At 41.9% G+C, this 18,987-nt stretch overlaps 1 protein-coding gene and 1 long non-coding RNA gene across 2 annotated transcripts in view; one reads left to right on the forward strand and one right to left on the reverse strand.

Moving 5' to 3' along the window:
- Positions 1-16,737, reverse strand: part of ELL2 (elongation factor for RNA polymerase II 2) — a 77,650-nt gene extending 60,913 nt beyond the window's left edge. Inside the window, exon 1 of the mRNA XM_049868828.1 lies at positions 16,434-16,737. Within this exon, the coding sequence (XP_049724785.1) occupies positions 16,434-16,580 (147 nt within the window). The 5' untranslated portion in view covers positions 16,581-16,737. The remainder of the gene's footprint in view (positions 1-16,433) is intronic.
- Positions 16,738-16,820: 83 nt separating this feature from the next.
- Positions 16,821-18,987, forward strand: part of LOC126067188 (uncharacterized) — a 121,666-nt gene continuing 119,499 nt past the window's right edge. Inside the window, exon 1 of the long non-coding RNA XR_007515355.1 lies at positions 16,821-17,173. This is a non-coding gene — a long non-coding RNA (uncharacterized LOC126067188). The remainder of the gene's footprint in view (positions 17,174-18,987) is intronic.

The raw sequence follows: 18,987 nt of genomic DNA on the forward strand, positions 1-18,987 counted from the left end.
TACTTCCCATTGTCTACAGGGCACATTGCATTAAAAACTCTCAATGACAGCAAAACACAGCAAACACTAAACTCCCCCCACATCTAACCAAAATGTCACCTTTTTTCTTCTTTTCTGGCAATAGCACTTGGATCTTCTTGGTTCTCCAGGCTTAAGATCTTAGTGTTAATTTACAGTCTCTTCTCCCCAATCTTCTATATTCTATTAGTGAATGACATATCACTAGAATCACAGAATTCTGAATCCAGAAGAGGCCTTAGAGAAAATATAGTTGATACCTACATCTCTCTCCTGCACCCTTCACAGGCCATGTGTCCCACTAAGCTGGGACTAGAACGTAAGACTCAATCCTCCTACTTTGCCGTGCTACTTTTCTCTTACTACCCGTGTTCCACCCACATCTGCTATGAGAGATACAAGAGTGTGAGGCCTAATCCCTCAGACCAAAGAGTTTATATTCCAGTTGCAGAGAATTTGACAATGATTAAATACTAGGAAAAGAGAAGAATTGATGCATTCGAACTGTGGTGTTAGCAAAGAATACTGAATATATCACAAACTGCCAAAATGAACACATCAGTCTTATGAGAAATAAAATCAAGATGTTCTTTAGAAGTGAAGATGGTGAGACTTTGGCTTGCTTACTTTGGGCACATCATCAGGAAAAACCAATTGCTGGAAAAAAATATCATGACTGGTAAAGTACAGGGTCATGGAAATGAGGAAAATCCTCAATGAGATGGATTGACGCAACAGCCAAAACAATGGAGTCAAACGTACCAACCATGGAGATGGTGCAGGGCTGGGCAATGCTTCATTCTGTTATACACACGTGAGTTGGAGCTGAATCAAGGGCACCTAACAACAATGACAACAACAACAAAAAATACTAGGCTAATACTACTGGGAGGCACGGTAAGAACTCTCAAAAAGGGGATGCTAGAATAGACACTAGAAAAGTCAAAGGGCTTACGGAAAATGTGATTCTTGCGCAGCAGTTTAGAAAAGACAACTCCAGGGAGGAGGGAGTACCCGAAGCAAGGAGACAGGAATGAGCACTGCAGAGGGCAGGTCTGTGTGTACACAGAGTACTTTCACATTTGAAATATAAGATAAAGGAAGAGAACTGGACTTGGCAACTCCTACTCAATATTTCCTTGTCCTGATTTTTATTTTCCATCTGCTATAAAATAAATAAGGAGCCCTGATGATGCAACGGTTAAGAGCTCGGCTAACCTGGGGATCTCCTCTTGTAAAGATTAAAAGCAAACAAACAAAAAATTCAAACCCACGGCCATTGAGTTGATTCAGACTCACAGTGACCCTAAAGGATAGAACAGAACTGCCCCATAGGGTTTCCAAGGCTGTAAATCTTTACAGAAGCAGACTGCCACATCTCTCTCCCACGAAGTGGTTAGTGGGTTCGAACCACTGACGTTTAGGTTAGCAGCTGAGTACTTTAACCCCTGTACTACTAGCGTTCCTTCCGAAGGTAGCGTTCCTTCCGTAAAGACTACAGCCTAGAAAACCCTACTGGGCAGTTTTATTCTGTTACATGGGGTCACTACTAGTGGAAAATCAATTCGAAGACACCTAACAACAACAAACAAAATAAATAGGACAGTAATTTAAACTTCAGTAGGATTTCATGTCTATTCAAAAGGTTTATCACCCTATAAAAATAATCCTGCACCACTCCCTTCCAACAATCCTCTGCCTCCCAATAATCTAAATGGTCTTTTAGATCTGAATAAACGACTGGAGGCTCTTCTACTTATCTGAAGAAGAAAGTGAGTTGCTTTAAGAAGGATTCAGGAATGCAGCTTTTACAGTCACCTGTAGGATAGATTTTTTTTTTTTTTTTTTGGTAGGATAGATGGAGACAGATGGAGTGAGGTGGGGCAAGGGCTAGAGAAAAAGATTAGAATAGCTCCAGGGGATGCTTTAGAAATACTCTGAAACTGGTGAGAAAGGCCTAAATTAGTAAAACTGCATCTGGAGCAAACAGGAGAAGGGGAACCCAGCAGACATACCCCAGGAAAAATAATGATAAGTAGCGCTGAAAGTTTGAGTATCAGGCACCAAATAAAAATGAAGCAGAGGGCTCTGGAGCTTCAACTCAGTTTGCTGCAGATTCCCTCAAATTAAGCTTTTAATCTCTGCTTTGAAAGCCAATGGCTCATTTCAGGCCCTTATAACCTCACACCTAGATAAAGGCCTTCCTCCATTCCTTCAGTTCCTTCTCAATACTGCTCATCCTTCAGAGAGCTAGCAGAATCTCGCTCAGACACCACTATCAGCATGATACCCAGCCCACAGTAGGTTCTTTTCCACTGTCTATCAAAACAAGCAAACGCCTCCACATAGAAACGGAGACCAGACCCTACCATCTACAGAACAAACCAATTTCATTTTCCACTTCCTCCCAACTATAGCTCAGCCATGTTAATCTTTTGTTTGTTTGTTCTGTAGATACTTTGCCCTCTATTTCTACCTCCTACCTGTTTCTTCAACCTGGCATACCTTTCCAAAAACTATTTTTTACAATCCGTATGCATTGCTTACTTAACATCCAAGCTCAAGATTAAATTTCCTCAGCTATACCTTCCTTTGACTAAACCAGGAGTCAGAAACTCAATGTTTTGAAGGACCCACGGCAGGGGAACGTAGGAAGAGGCCAGCTGTAAAACAACAGAAAGAGCTGAGTACATGGAGAACGAATGTGCAAGTGAAAGGATTCAAATCAAAAAAATTAAAATTAAACCTGTTTGTAGCCAAACAAACACTGCTGCCACCACTATGCTAACCATGAACTATGCCCACTTTAAGTTATCTTCCATTAGCTGTTTTTCCAGATGTCAGTGTCGACTGCTGCACTATGCTAGTACGTATTTTTCATAGGTTGTCTTATTCCTAGTTGTTATCATACAAGAAGTCTTATGCATATTTAACTTACAAGTATTTATTTACATTGTGCTCAACTAAAAAATAGTATGAAATTATTTGGATATATTCTCTTTACTATATGTGATGCACTACTATACACTATTCAGGGTTGTAGAGACAAAGCAATATGCACTGTGCTTTATATCGACTGCAAGAGTAATTGTGACTCTATATGATTTTTGCCTCATGTTCTGAATTTTGATCTGCTTAAGAGGTGGAATCAATTCAATGGCAACCAGTTTGTTATAGCTCTACTGTATGTATTGACTGACTCAACAAAAATGACCTTTTATTTACATAATTTTGTAACACATATAATTTTGCCTCAAGTGAGCTTCCCAAAACCAACTCTGGGTGATAGGAAGGGATCATTACCCCCCATATCAGGGAAAGAATAAATAATGAGGCTCAAGAGGTGGGGTGCATTGCACAGGATCACAGAGTTAGTGACTGTCACAGCTGGACCTCAAATCTAGCTCTCTGGACTCTAAATACTGTATTCTTTCCTCTCTAATAGGTTACCCCTTAGTGCTGAACATTTAGAAGATTCTAAATGCCCACTCGGTTCTGGCATTTGGTTTCCAAGGAAAATGCATGTCACAGAATCACAACAATTTCCAAAGTTCAGTTTATGATTGAATAAAAACTAAAAAATGTTAATGTTTTGCTATTAAGGACCCTACGTAATACAGAAACATACATAAATATTTGTGTTATCATTTAAAAAACAATAAAACCCTCAACTATGAAACAGTGTGGGTGCTTATCCAAACAGAACAAACTAAGTTGTCCTGAAAAACTAAGTTGTTACTGAAAAACTCCTTTAAGATATCTGAAAACCTAGAAAAATATTTAAAAGAATATCTAATTCTTTATTGGTTTTAATCCCAATTTTAGATAAGAAGACATTACCAGGCTATACTTCTTGAATGTTTTAAAAAAATGCAACAAGAGGAGACAGCTAGAACTGTACACCATTTATTGTATATCGGACCGCTATGATAATGGCATAAAAAAAATAGCTACCAGAAATGATAAATTCTAAAAGTAAACACCATTACAAGAAAATGTCTTTAGCATGTTATTTTTTCATCCAAATGTTGTTTAACCTAAGGTTAATTGCACAAATGTGACCTCAACTCATTGTATCTTAAAAAAAAAAAGCTAGTCAATTTTAAAAGATAATATGATTATAGGTGGCCAAATATGATACGGCATGCTTTAAAACAATATTTAAGTTACTAAGTACATTCCATTATAAATGAGTTTCCGTAGAGCTTTAACTTTTGATTTTTAGCTTTAATTAAATATTTGTACCAAGTAGCTCTTTTGAAAATCAAGTAACTCCGGGGCTTAACTGAACAGAATTTGAACTGTAAGTAAGATAGTGATCTGGTATCTACACCCAGTCAAGAAACAACAGCAGATTGGACTCAGCTAGGAAAATTCCCTTTGCCAAATGCTTCAACAACCTGATAAAGGTGATGCTTTGCAGTAAAAAGATTATTAAAGTTCAAGTAGTTTCACTGGTTTTAGAGCTCCTTGAGTTAATTGTCTGTACCTTTTATGAAATGCAAGGCGTTCTTAAGCACAGAATAGAAGTGTAGGCAATACTAAAACATTCACAAGTTTGGTTATACTCCTGACATCTGCCATTACAAGCCAATACTACTGCAACAAAAATTGCTCTATATCCAAAGAAACCTATGTCCACTTATTTCCAAGGAATATTCCTCCTGCTGCATTTTGAAAAACACTGAAGATAGTAATGTCAGGGCTATAAAAGTAATACAAATATTTTAGTGCAATATCTGACAAGATTTCTTTGGGTGGGAGAGAAGGTTTCTTTGGAGTTGAATAAACCAAAGTTATTTATACCACAAAAGTTATCATAAGCATCTCTTGACTGTTTACATATTGCTTATCTGTATAAGCAGAACAAAGCCCTGGCAGTCCGCTTCCATAAAGATTAAAACCCAGCCAAGAAAACACTATGGACCAGCTCTACTCTGTAACATATGGGGTTACCATGAGTTGGAACTGACTCGAGGCAATGGGACTGGTTTTGGTTTTGTGCAAGGAAATTGTAAAAAGTAATGTGATTTCTCCTGGGATACCAAAAAAAAAAAAAAAAAAAACCTGTTGCCATCAAGTCGACTCTGACTTATAGCAATCCTATAGATACAACTTGTATAAAATACATCAACTTTCTTTCCGAAAAGAGATATTATAGCATTTTAAGAACTTATGGTATGATTTTATTTGAAGTCATAACATTCTTCCTTCTTTATAACATCACTCAATAGAGAAATCAAAGAATATCTAATAATTATATTTTAATCACTGTAATAAAAAACATCTAGGCAGGGAAAAAAGAAAAAGAAAGAGAGAAAGAAAATCAGAGCTAAAGCAGGAAATGGCACAGGAAATCATACAGTTGATCCCGAAGAAATCGAATATACTTAGCTCTGGTCAAAACCTGGTAATACGCACAGAATGATAGCAGGAATGAGAAATTTAGAGATAATCCAAACTACTTTAATAAATGGCCTCTCCTTTTTTGCCCCAAACCTTCTATTAGATGACAAAAAGCTAGTCATTAAGTTTCACAAAATCTAGAATCTTATCTTGTGAATCAACCTGGCCTCATAAATAGGAGAAATTCCTTTTCTGCAGATTTAGAAGAACCACATAAAAGGGCATATGGAGTAATGGATCATTTCTTTCTATTCATTACAGCACAGAAAAAAGTGAAATATAAAAGGGATTACTAAAAACAGTAGGAAGAGGTCAAAAACCTAAATCTATTTAATGCAATCTTTGTTTTGAAAGATAGCTATCTGGAACACTATAGCCATCTGATGTAAGCCAAATTTATTGTTGTCATAGATGTTTTTAAAAATGTAAAAGATGTCACCTTGAAGACTAAGGTGCGCCTGACCCAAGCCATGGTATTTTAAATCCCATCATATGCATGTGAAAGCTGGACAATGAATAAGGAAGACCAAAGAAGAACTGATGCCTTTGAATTGTGGTGTTGGTGAAGAATATTGAATATACCATGGACTGCCAGAAGAACGAACAAATCTATCTTGGAAGAAGTACAACCAGAATGTTCCTTAAAAGCAAGGATGGCGAGGCTGCGTCTTACATACTTTGGATATGCTGTCAGGAGGGATCAGTCCCTGGAGAGGGATATCATGCTTGGCAAAGTACAGGGTCAGCGGAAAAGAGGAAGACACCTCAACGAGGTGGACTGACACAGTGGCTGCAACAATGAGCTCAAGTATAACAACAATTGTGAGGATGGCACAGGACCAGGCAGTGTTTCGTTCTGCTGTGCATAGGGTCCCTATAGTCGAAACCGACTCGAAGGCACCTAACAACAACAACAACAACGATCTCCACTTCTGTTTTGGTGTTTTGATTCCCTTACTTCTTTTTCATTTGACAGTTTCTTTGTGAAAAACAAAACAATGAGTCATGAGTACACAAGGCTTTTGTTACACATACACATTGTAACGCACTAGTTATGGGTGCTTGGTTCATGGCCCATGGACGTAACCTTGACTAGAAACTTCTCCACTGAACAACAGGCTTATTCAAGGGTGAAGCCAGGCTTGTCAAGACTTGTTTCACACACACATACACACACACATCCAAGGAAGGTAAGTTTCATAGTAGCTTGAACTTTCTGATAAGATTCACGCAGACACTTTAGGATCTAAATATGCTTACCTGAAATGTAAGTGTTGGTATATTTTAAGATAATATTTAGTATCATTGCTTTTGTGTCCATTATTAGAACCATGATACCTCAGAGGACCAGGAAAGGTGCCTATGTAGTAAAAACTCAGTTCAGTATCTTTAAGATAATTTTTCTTTAATAAAAGATAAAGATGAAGAAGTCAGAATTAAGGCTACCAAATACTCATTTATTCATTTAGCAAACATTTACTGATCTTCTGGCATGTGCCAGGCATAGAACAAGGCATTGGAGAATAAAGCTAAATAGGTTATGGTCTGTCCCTGTCAAGAAAGGACTTGTGATTTAGTAGAAGTGGGCAGATATGTGACGAAATAAATGCAGGGAATTCTGTGTTCAAATGGAACACCAAAAAAATGAGGTCATTTTTGAGGATATGAAAATAGTGTCTACTTCTTCACCTCCCTTCCTCTACTCACCCCATTCCAGTTGGCTTCTGTCTCTACTATTCCTTGAGATTGCACCTGAGAGGTCCTCTGTTGCCAAGTTCAGTGGTCATTTCTTTTCCTCTCTTACCTCAATTTAACAGTGTTCTATCCTGTTGACCATTCCTTCCTATTACAAATACTTTCCTGATTTTTCTCCTACCTCCTTGCCCATTCCCTCTGTCTTATTTTCTGATTGTCCACTGCATGACTGGCCTCCAAATGTTGGGGATCTTGCCTTTCTTTTCTTCATATATTCACTCTCCCTAACTGAGCATATATGGCTCTCTGGACTTAAATGCCATCTCTGTGTTAATACCCCCCAAATATTTATCTCCAGCTCTGACCTTCCCCCAACTCATCTTCTTATGGAAGCTTACTGGGTACTTCAAGCTTAAAGTATCCAAACACAACTCTTAATTTTCACTCCCCAAACCTACATCTATCTGAGTGTTCCCCATCTTAGTAAGTGACAGCATTCTTCACAACTGCTTAAGAATTGACTGGTAATCCTTGATTTGTCTCCTCTTTTCTTGACATATTTCATCCATCAGCAAGTCTTGTCAATCTTTAAAACATCCAAAATCTAACCCCATCCATAATTACCATTCCTATCCCAGCCCCATCACCTCTCTTCAGGGCTCTGCCTTCTGCTCTTCCCACATAATCCCTCATCCACACAGCAGCCACAGTGATCTTTCTGAAACCTTAAATACGGTCATGTAGTTTCCCTGTTTCAAGCTTTCCAATGGATCCTTTTTGTAAAAGTGTTTTAGATGCTTCTTCTTTTTTTTTTTTTGGTATCAATTTCCAGTATTTTTAAAATAATCTCCATTTTCTAATCCAAGCTTATTTTACTGTTTCTCCGTATGCTTCTACTCTAGAGCTCATGATCCCAGGGAACAAACCTTTATTTGCATTCACAGTCAGATTTGAGATATAAGCTTGTTATACAATTATAAATCCCACGATAAGCTCTAAACACTGGTGGCTTAGTGGTTAAGTGCTATGGCTGTTAACCGAAAGGTAGGCAGTTCGAATCCACCAGGCATTCCTTGGAATCTCTATGGGGCAGTTCTACTCTGTCCCATAGGATCGCTATGAGTCGGAATCGATGGCAACAGGTATTTTTTGTTTTTGTTTTTTTATGCTTCAAATGTTGTTGATTTAAAGACTGATTCACGGTAACTAACTCATTAGCTGGTTTGAAGTTTGCCTCCCATGTTTCTTTAAGAACTACTTGAAATCCTAAGATTTATGTTATTGTTGTTAGGTGCCTTTGAGTCAGTTTCGACTTATAGCGACCCTATGCGCAACAGAACAAAACACTGCCTGGTCCTGCGCCATCCTCACAATGGAGATAGTCTGGAAAAAAATTAAAGTATTGACCCTTTAGGAATTATGCTGTTTTGAAATGATGCTCAAATATAAATCCAGGTACATTATATAGAGTTATTTAATATTTCAATAATCACTAGGGGCAGAAACCACAGAAGGTCTGATCTTCATGTTCAAATCAAATCAGTTTTTCATATTATCTGTGTCCTATGATAATCTTAAGTATAATTTACCGAGAATTATTCAATAAAGACAGTCTATAAAAATACAGACAAAATTAAAAAAGGCCTGTTCAAAACCAAGACTTATTGCATCTAACAATTTCAACTTTCCCTCAGAACATCAACAATCCCCCAAATTTCCATCCAAATGAAAGTATTTATATAAGACATGTAAGCAATACAGTTCTGTTCTAATCTAGCCTCAGACACTCAAATACACTTCTCAAATATAAAACATCTAATCAATCATAAGTCTCTTGATCATGAAACAAAAGACTGAGTAAATACTCACCAAAATGGCACTCACCATCTTTATCTGCCCACTTCCACAGACTTTCCTAATGCTTCTAATCTTCCTTTTTCTATTAAGGGTTTTCCTCCTAGTCCCATTGGTGAGAAATTGCAATTCAACCCTCCACCTTTAAAACCTGTTGTTAAATTCTGTACATTCTACTCATTTCTAATGTCTCCCACCAATATCCTAGTTCGTACACCAATTACCTCTGGCCTGGACCACATATTTCTTCCCAACCTGTCTTCTTCCTTCCAGATGCATCATATATTCATTCTGTACATGGAGGCCAGAATAGCTCAAATCACATTACCACCTTAAGTTTCTACTCATCTCCCCAGTGTTGGCAGGATGAGACACAAACTTCTTAGTAAGGTAATCAAACTGCTCCAACCTGCCTTTCCTCTCTTAAATCTGACTTTATTCTCCTCCTGCACTCCAGGTTAAGTGGAACAGGATTTTCCTTGTGTTTCTCAGAACCTGCCCTAGCTTTTCTACCACTGTCTTTTCCTTGCTCATGCCATTCCCTCTGCCAGAGACGTGGTCCCCGATCTAGTCTCTGTCTGCTAAAATCCTTCAAGATCCAAGGATCTTTTTTAGATCAACAGCAGACAGAATTACCAAAAAGAAAAGAAACTTATGCCATCTGTCTTTCAATCTAGTTACTGGGAAACTGGTAGCCAAACGCCCTGACTGCAGAGTTCAATTCAAGGTGTTCATTTTGATTCATGAATTCTTAAGGAGCTTATAGTCTCATTAACAAGATACTGACTCTCTTCCTATATTATGTTAAACTGCGCACATGGAAAAGTTCGGTTTGGCCTTTGTTGGCAAAGTTATTAGTGGATGCCGTTAAATCAGCTCTTCCTGAAGATTTAACACGGCTTGCAAGAGCCATAATACCACAACAGAAACTATAGACATATGAAGAGAAAGAGAGAGAGACAGAGACAAAGAGAAAGGAAGGTAAAGAAAAGGAAAAGAAAAAAGAGGAGAAAGAGAAAGCAACGCTCCCTGATAAATCTAACCTGAATTATGCCACAATTTTCAGCTTCGATTTAGCTGTGGAGACACAGTCATTAATTTATTGTATTCTATTCCAGACCTGCTTTTCTAGGTTTTTGCATATGTCATGAAAAATGCTGTATGGAGCTGAGGTATGCAGGACAGTCAAATGTAAGATTATATACATGCTTTTCTGAAAGCCATATGGGCAATTTTTTTTTTTTTTTGCTAAATCTTAGCTCATCACATTTTAGGGACATCTTGTCAAACACTCTAAATATATTTGGCCAAAATTGGCAAATATGTGGGCTGGACTCTGGAGCAGGGCTCCTGAGTCTCTTTGTGGCAGAGAAAGTGATCACCGCAAACTTAAAAATGACCCAGCTTTAGTTGGGCTGAAATTCTCATTTTCCTCCCTTTGCTGGCTTTCTCACAAATTATCTAATAAGTGCTATGAGTACAGCTTCCTCGATTTTTTACAGGTGCAAACAGAGCAAATGGAAAGGCTGGATCTGATGACTGTCCTGGGTAAGCTTTCCTATAAATCATTCCAAGAATTCCATGCCCCTTTCCTTTTAAATTCTGTTCTTGAACATACTCCAATCCTTCACATATGTTCTTTCTTTCTCTTCCTAATTCTGGTGCCAAGGTTCCCTGTCTATCTTTTTAGGCAATCTGGCTGCTGCTTTTCACTGGGAGGAGCACCCTCCTTTGCTCTGAGTGCCTGATCATTTGAATAAACTTTTCAAACATGGCAACATGGGCACAAATTTGTCTTTATGTGATAAAAAGCATTTTAAGATCAAGTTCACACTGAATGTGGGTCTAAGTCAAAAGTCAGTATCATTCAGTTATTTAAATTAAACCTGGCTATACTTTTAAAGTGTAATAAAAGGTGTCTGTTAAAGCAGGCTTATTGTTTTACTTAATAAACACGTCCTGAGTACCTACTGGATAGTTGTGGCAGCTCCGTGGTGGCAGGTCTAGGTGCTCAAGTGATACCTTAAGGAGAAATCAGTCTTTGGTATTTATAAGACAGATTATAGAAATTAGTCACACACACACACATACAATTGTTTGAGGACAGGCAGAAAAGGGGAGTGATAAAGAAAAAGCAGGGTATGAGTTTTTTTCTGTGCCTCTTAAAACCATAATGAATCAAATGCTGAAAAATTCACCTGACGGGGCAAGACTAAGGCAAGGAAATCACTTGCCACATGACCTGTGGGATCAGTGAAGACCAAGTAACACATTAAAGGGAGCTACCGTGAAGGACAGCAATTTTGGAGGCTTAAATAAGACCTGCTTTGACTGGAAATAATAGTATGTAGTAATACATAGAAAGACTGAGTTCCTTACGTAAAATTAAATGTATATTTGCATAAATTTTCAAACCACTATCGTTTTCCTAGAAGAAACTAATCAAGGCAGGAAAATGTATTTCCAGCCAATAGTTAGAGTTGACAAGAGAATATGGTAACAGAATCTTACCTTAAAGGCATTTGCCTTCTGATCTTCAGGGACAGAGAACGAGCAGCCCCCACCCCCAAACACAACTATACAGACATTTGATATAATAGTTGGGAAAACATGATAATATTATTTGAGTCACTACCTTTGAAACTTTGAGTAAACATTCTTTAAAAACTAAATTGACAAGCTCAGCATGACACAATCTGAAAATAATATTTCACTATGACTTTTGTTACTACAAATGAATTATTTAAATAGCAAAATAAAGCCAGCTATACTACTAAGGAAACTAGCTAAAATATGGTATTTTAGAATTTGAGTTTTCATTTCAAATATAATTTCAGGATACATTTGGTAGAAATATGTAATTATAGTAATATATGTTTATTTAAGATATGTAAAGCTTATGTAGACCACATGATCATAGATACTAATTTAGAATGATTATAAAGTTGTAATTTGTAATCTTTTTTCTTTATTTAGTAACTTGTCCCCTCATTCAAAAAAATCAATCTATAAAGATTTAAAAAACAAGCAGCTTTGCAATATATTCTAGATATCTGTATTAACATGTCTGGATTTATTCTGCAAATCAAAAAAATAATTTTTCAGTTAACACTTTTTTATACAGTAAAACTTGTGAGAACCAGAACTCAATAGCCAAAAAAACAAACCCAGTGCCGTCGAGTCGATTCTGACTCATAGCAACCTTACAGGACAGAGGAGAGCTGCCCCACAGAGTTTCCAAGGAACGCCCGGTGGACTCGAACTGCCAACCCTTTGGTTGCAGCCGTAGCACTTAACCACTATGCCACCAGGGTTTCCAGAACTCAATAGGACTGCCTTATTTCTGAGTCTTGCGAAATTTTCTGCTTTTGACAGGGTGCAGTCTTACCACTTTTCTATTGCTCTTGATTCTTGAAAAATATTTAAGCTTTCCTTCTCTAACAGGTTTTCGCCTTACAAAGGTTCCCACTTGTAGAGGTTTTACTGTATATAACCAATTTGAAACTGCTTCCATATTCAAACCAAGTGGAAAACAACTTTTAGATGATATTTACTCCAACTGTAACTCTTTCCTGAATTTACAATGTCCCCCTCCCTCCATCCCTATGTAGGTGGTTTCCTAAGATAGTATTCTTCATTTCTTCTCTAAAAATAGAAAACTTGAAATAATGAAGGCCAATTAGGTATTTTTGTCTTCTGAAACAGTAAGGAACTGGAATTTGAGAAAACCAAGATCTCAGAATTTTTATTAGCCATCTTGTTTCCATGAGCTCTAATAATTTAGTTTATTTACTCAATTATATCTAAAGAACTTCGCTGCCCTGTCTAAATCATAAAAAAAAAAAAAAATCATAGCATCTTAAAATTCCTAAATTCACTTCCCTAAAGCCATAGGTCAAATGGACTAATTCAGAATTTTATGGATAAAATAATCTGGACAAAAAGAACTCTCTGATGCTTAATTTAGGAAATTAATCTGTTGACTGTCTGGCCCTTAGAAAGCCGTTGTAAGAGAAGGAGTGATAGTCGTCGCCTCGCACTGGCCCGTGCTGCCTGCTGTGGAACACCACGCACCTCCCTGCATGAGCACAGGAATGGCCAGAGCATTGGTTGGACCACCAGAAACCTCCTCCCGATCAGCCAGTGCATGCGGCACACTTCCAAACAACAGCTGCAATTTAAAGTCATGGGCTCGACTTCTGATAATGAAAGAAAGTGGGAAAGATCTAATAAGGATCATTTTACTAAGGGATAAAAACTCTGCCAGATGCCCACTGCTGGCAACTGTTATTGTGCCCACAGAGGAAGGAGCCCGTCTGGCCTGAGCCAGGAGGAGGGGCACCGAGGACACATTTGTGGGAGGCTTAGCTGAACACTCCTAAGGATTCTGCTGTATCAGCCTGAAATGTCCCTGACTTCTATCTCTTCAGGCTCTGCCTACATTTCATCCCTCTGGGGTTGACAGACTCACTCCAATTCCTGCTTCTCCTAGTCTTTTAAAAAGTATTTATGTGGCTATGGTGACAGTGTGTCCCAGTCAGGCCTTAGGACAGGAGCTGGTTAAGTCAGGAACAAGGCAGTGTCCAGCTATAAAGGCCAAGTCAGCATTTTTTCCCCCTCCCCCTGCACACCACCATTTCTACCACCAGCTCTTCAGAAGAAAAATAATCCTATGACTCACTCAGTCTACCTGGACCTACCACACTCAGAAAGGAGGAGGGACTTAGAAAAAAGTCTTCACCCTTTCCCTTTGTCTCGGTACAGATTAACCAGACACATTAATTTGCATTCACAGGAACGGAAAAAGATAGTACTGATTATTAACAGGCAATAGAAGGAGCCAGAAGCAAACAAAGCCACTGACTTTGGTAGCTTTGACTAAAAAAGTAAATTAAAAAAAAAAAAATCAGGAACTAAGTGGATGGCTGGGAAAGAAATCAGAGACTATATGATCCCCTATCTCCTAGACGATGTTGGTATATAAACGTAGGTGCTTCTGGAGTCACAGCAATCCAAACTTAATCCCAAACATGTGAACACTAGGGTGCAGGAGGCACAAATGAAAGCCACATATGAAGGCAGGAAAGCTAACAGAACTCCCTTGGTCAGCCCTTAGCAATTATGCAGATCAGTGGGCAACGGGGGTCTCTCTGCCACCTCACTGGGCACCATCATTCCCCTTCCCTGGGTGGGCCTCCTCTCCCCACTCCTTCCCTGCTAGGTGTACAGTGTCATCAATTTTACTGTAATCAACTGTACAGTCTGCTTGTTGCTCCACACAGGTGGCTGGCTGACCCACTGTCCCCAGCAATGCCTCTCCCCACCCTCTGCTCTGTGGGTCTGTTTCTGACTATGGGTTGGCCTCTCCTGCTGGTTTCTTCCTCTCCCAGCCTCTGTGTGTTTTTCCCTCTTTACATCCCCTAATCTACCCTCCTTCTCTTGAAACAGGCAAGCTTATCGTTCTATCTTGCAGGGCTGAGTTTCTCTCCAGTGTCTGTCTCTGTCCCTCTGCCTGCCTATCTGGCTTCCCCCAGATGGGCCTCCCACTCAACGCAGGAGCTGCTCTCTTCCCTGCCCACACACCTGTCTGGAAGTAGCTACAGGCACATGCAGTTCTGTATTTCTTGTATACCCTTGCACTTCTATCGTTGGGTGTGCACTGACCATACATGAGGCTTTCTCTGTGGGACTTTTTCATATGTAGGAAGGTATCTGTCTCTCTGTATTTTTCACCATATGCTTCTCTGGTGGGTATACATATGCACCCTGGCATGTACATCATGTATTCAACAAGCTCTGAGTGCCTTCATGAGAACATGCTCATCTCTGAGTCTCTCCTGCTCTGTCACATGGGTTCATGTACAACTGTGTCCCTGTGTGCACATTTATGGGAGGGGTCTCTCTGAATGTGAGTTCTACCAGGTTCACAAGCATCCAGTGTACCAGGGTTTACACCTCTCCTGAGGCTCTGCCTCTGACTCTGTGCATTTAAACTGCCTGGCACTAGTGGGAGCTCAACAGATGTTAATTCTTTTCTTCACTTTTATCTAAAAAACTATGTCAGCCTCTGTCTAGTGTCCCTCTGCCCCTCTCCTATGAAACCAATCGGAGTGTTTCTTTGGTATGGACTGGGCTATTTGTCAGGGCGCCGTGGGAGTTTTATCTCCCTCTGGCTGTCTCTCTTCTCTCGGAGTAAAAGGTTACCAGTCCTACATATGGTATTCCCTTCCCTCATGCAATGCGTCCACTCCTGTCTTGCTCATCCACACATAGTACTGCATGTCCATAAACGGATTCCCGTGCACTCTGGTGTCGCCATCCCTTCTGTGTCTCTCCCTCCCTCCCACTTTTTTTTTTTTCACGGTGAAAATGTGTTCCTGGGACTGCTGTCCAGTTGCGGCATATGTGTATCTAAGTGAGCTATACTCGAGGTGTGTGTGTGTGTGTGTGTGTGTGAGTCCATGGGTCCGGAATGCGAGGTGAGAGACGATCCTCCTCGAGTCTGGCCGCTTCACAGCGTATCCCCCCACCCTCGTCTACGCGTCGGTGAGTCCGCTCGAGACGCGCGGCTCGGCTCTTCTTTCGGCTACGCAGAGTTTCGCGAGTCTCTCCCCCCCAGTATTCTATGCCTTGCTCCTAGGTGAGCGCTGGGTGTGTGAGGGTCCTCGGGTCTCCTGTACGCGGTGGTGGTGTGTGTCTGCCCCGGACGCTGTGCGTCTCCCGGAACGCGAAGCGCCCGTGTCCCCGAGTCATTGTTAGTAAAAAGTGTGTCCCCTCCCTCCATACAAGAGGACCTGTGTCCGGATCTGAGTACATGGTTCTCTCCTACCCCCACCCATAAGCAGAGCACTTGTGTTCCCAAGTCCCCGCGAGTACAAGGGGTGTCTCCCCCATACACGGAGCGCCGGTGTCCCCGTCTCTCCAAGTACAAGGTGTGTCTCCCCATACGCGGAGCGCGTATGTCCCCGTTTCTTTGGACCCCCGGTACCTATGTGTTACCCTAAGACGCGGACGGCCGCGGGTCCTCTCAGGTTGGTAACCGGTACTCCGAGCGCGCCCCCCACTGCCTCCGTGGGCAGCGTGGTCGTCTCACTTGTCTCCCCGGTGCCATCTCTCCCTTTTGGGGGCAGAACGGCCAGGAAACCCGGAGGCGCCGTCGGAAAGTCCCGCTGCGGCGCCGCAGCCCAGCCAGGGCTGCGGCTGCCTCGGCCCCGCCGCCAGGGGCCGCCCGCCCGCTCGCCTACCAACGCCCCGGCGCCCGGCCGGCCCGGGACCGCAGCGTCAGCGACCCTGCCCGGCCCTGCCCTGCCCTGCCGCCGCGGGCGCTGATGGCAGCGGCGTTGAGCCACGGCTCCCCCGTCCCCGCCAGCCCCGCTCAGGGTTCCTGGGCCTGAGGGAGACGCGGCGGGCGGCGAAGGGCGCCCTCTCCCTCTCTGACCCCGGCCGGCTGGTCCGCTCACCTTGTGGCTCTGGTAGGTCTCGAGCGCCCGGATCGCCGTTTCGGTAAGCTTCACATGCAGTACAGTGATGTTGTCTTGCCCCAGCCGCCCGCACGACAGCCCATAGCGCTTCTCCTCCCGCAGGCCCGCCGCCCCCCCTGCCGCCATCTTAAACTCCCCGGGGTGCCGCTGCCGACGCCTCTCGGGCTGTAGCCTCCACTGCGGCCGCGGCTGCTCGGGCTTCTGCAGCCGCCGCCACAGCTACGGCCATCCCGCTGCTGACGTACTGTCATATACTGCGCTCACCCAGACCTCGGGCAGCCACCGCCGCCACCCGCCCCACCCTTCGGCCCCGCGCCCCGCCCTGGGGCGGCCTGATTGGTCCCGAGCCCCTCGGGACCGCTCTCATTGGTCGTCCTCTTCTCTCACGGGGGCGGGGCCCAAAGTCGCTGGAGTTTTGCTCCCGGGACGGGACGTCCGAGAAGTGAAAGGCTGACGTCTAGGTGACGCGTCAACTTAATCACATCTGACGTCACGTCTGGTCGTCTTGGCTCCCCCGCCGCGATTGGCCAGGCTGACTTGGGGATCCCTTGCTAATTGGGTATTCAGGTTGTCTGGTCTGGTTACCTGGAGTCGGAGCCCCGCCCCTTGGAGGGTAGTAGTGAAGAGCAGAAGAGTAAGCGAGAGTTGCTTCTTGCGCTGCTGGTCCAAGGGTAGGAGGACCCCCCAACCCAAATGTGTGAGGGGATGACAGTGAACAAGTAAGGACTTTGTCCTCCGACGGCTACATAAGAGATGGTGGAGCTCGATGTGTGTGCGCGTGTGTGAGGGAGAGGCAGTAGGCAGAGTCACTGGAGAGCCGCTTCTTAAAGTTCAATTTAGTGTCATTTCACTCTGCACTTGAAATCAGTGGATTGACCCTAAGCCTTAGGAGTTGTGTTAGATTGTGTGGAGTATCTTAAGTACCAAGCTGTCCCTAAAGTTTAAATGCCTTTGGTGTGGTGGGCACATTATTATAGAGAATTGAAGTTCAAGGTCTTTTCCTGCCATGCCGGGTTGTGATCTCAGAGGAACATGTTCCGTTCCTCCAAAGCTCGCCATAGGGTCAGGGTTGTGTCCTTTTGTGGGAAAAGCCACTGTTGGTTGAAGTGGTATCTCTGTTCAAAGGACTGTTGAAGAATAGTAGAACTGGTCTTGACCTAAATTAAAAACAATATTGACATCTCTTATTCTCCAGTTCTGTTTGAGTTCTGTCCAGTTTAATTGACAGGTATAAAGGATGTAGCTAGGGTTTAAGGTCAGGAGACGGGCTATTGAGACTAAGCGGACGTGTCGGGAGTGGGGAGTATGTGGAGGCCTGGCATACTTTCCATTCCCCACGTTATTCCATGTGTAGGCGTGACTAAAGGAGGGCACATAATCAAGAGCTCTCTTGAGGCTGTGTGTGTATATACTGGCAGACTTCCGTTAGAGGGGATGAATTAACTGGGTGATCAAAAACACTAGATAAAAACAAACCATCGAAAGGTTTGAAACCGTTGAAAGGCAGTTGTGAATTTTTTTTTGAGGTGCTGTTGTTTATGGTAGATTATAAAACCTTGTTTTGCAGAGATTCCGCCAGAAAAATTTATAGGCAATCAGCGATTCCCACCGTTTTAAATAAGATAGATCCTTTTTTTCCCAGGAATACCCAAGTGGGCGCTTTCCATGACCCCACCCCCTACCTGAATAAATCCCTTCCCCAGACTACAGGCACATTACCTCTTGATTCAGACTGACAAGCATTGTATGTGTATATTGTGAAATACAGAATTAATTCTCCTGCTATAGAGAATGGGTTAAGTGGAAACACCTGTACTGGAATGCTGGTTGCATCACAAGGGAGCAGTTTGTAAATTGACTTAATTTCAATCCACTAGAATTGGCTAGTTGTTAAGACATGATTAACACTTGTTAATTTAGTTTACTTCAGTGATAAACATAGAGTGTTAATTATCTTAAATTCAATGCGTAGAAAAATTAAAGCAACCACGAAAAATGGATAAAGAATTTTACTTTCAGAAGGGAAAGAGAAACTTTATTATCTGGTTTTTCAGCTTTCCAAAAATTAATACCTGTTAGGGATTGACTTGTGCCCCCCTCCCCCCACCAAATATGTGTTGTAAATCCTAACCCCTGCTAACTGAAAGGCCTGAGGTTCGAACCCACAGCCGTTCCTCGGGAAAATGATGTGGCAATCTGCTTCTGTAAAGATTTACAGACTTGGAAACTCTATGGGGCAGTTCTACTCTGTCCTATAGGGTGGCTATAAATAGGAATCAACTTGATGGCAATGGGTTTAGTTTGGTTTTATACCTGTGGTTATAATCGCATTTGGTAATAGGTTTTGTTTGTTATGTTAATAAGACAGTATTAGTGTAGGGTAAGTCTTAAATCTATCTCTTGAGATATACAAAAACCCAAAACCAAACCCACTGCCACTGAGTCAATTCCGACTCACAGCGACTATAGGACAGAGTAGAGCTGCCCCTAAAGCGTTTCCAAGGCTGTAAGTCTTTATGGAAGCAGACTGCCA

The sequence above is a fragment of the Elephas maximus genome, chromosome 2 (assembly GCF_024166365.1).
Source record: "Elephas maximus indicus isolate mEleMax1 chromosome 2, mEleMax1 primary haplotype, whole genome shotgun sequence".
NCBI classification, from domain to species: domain Eukaryota; kingdom Metazoa; phylum Chordata; class Mammalia; order Proboscidea; family Elephantidae; genus Elephas; species Elephas maximus.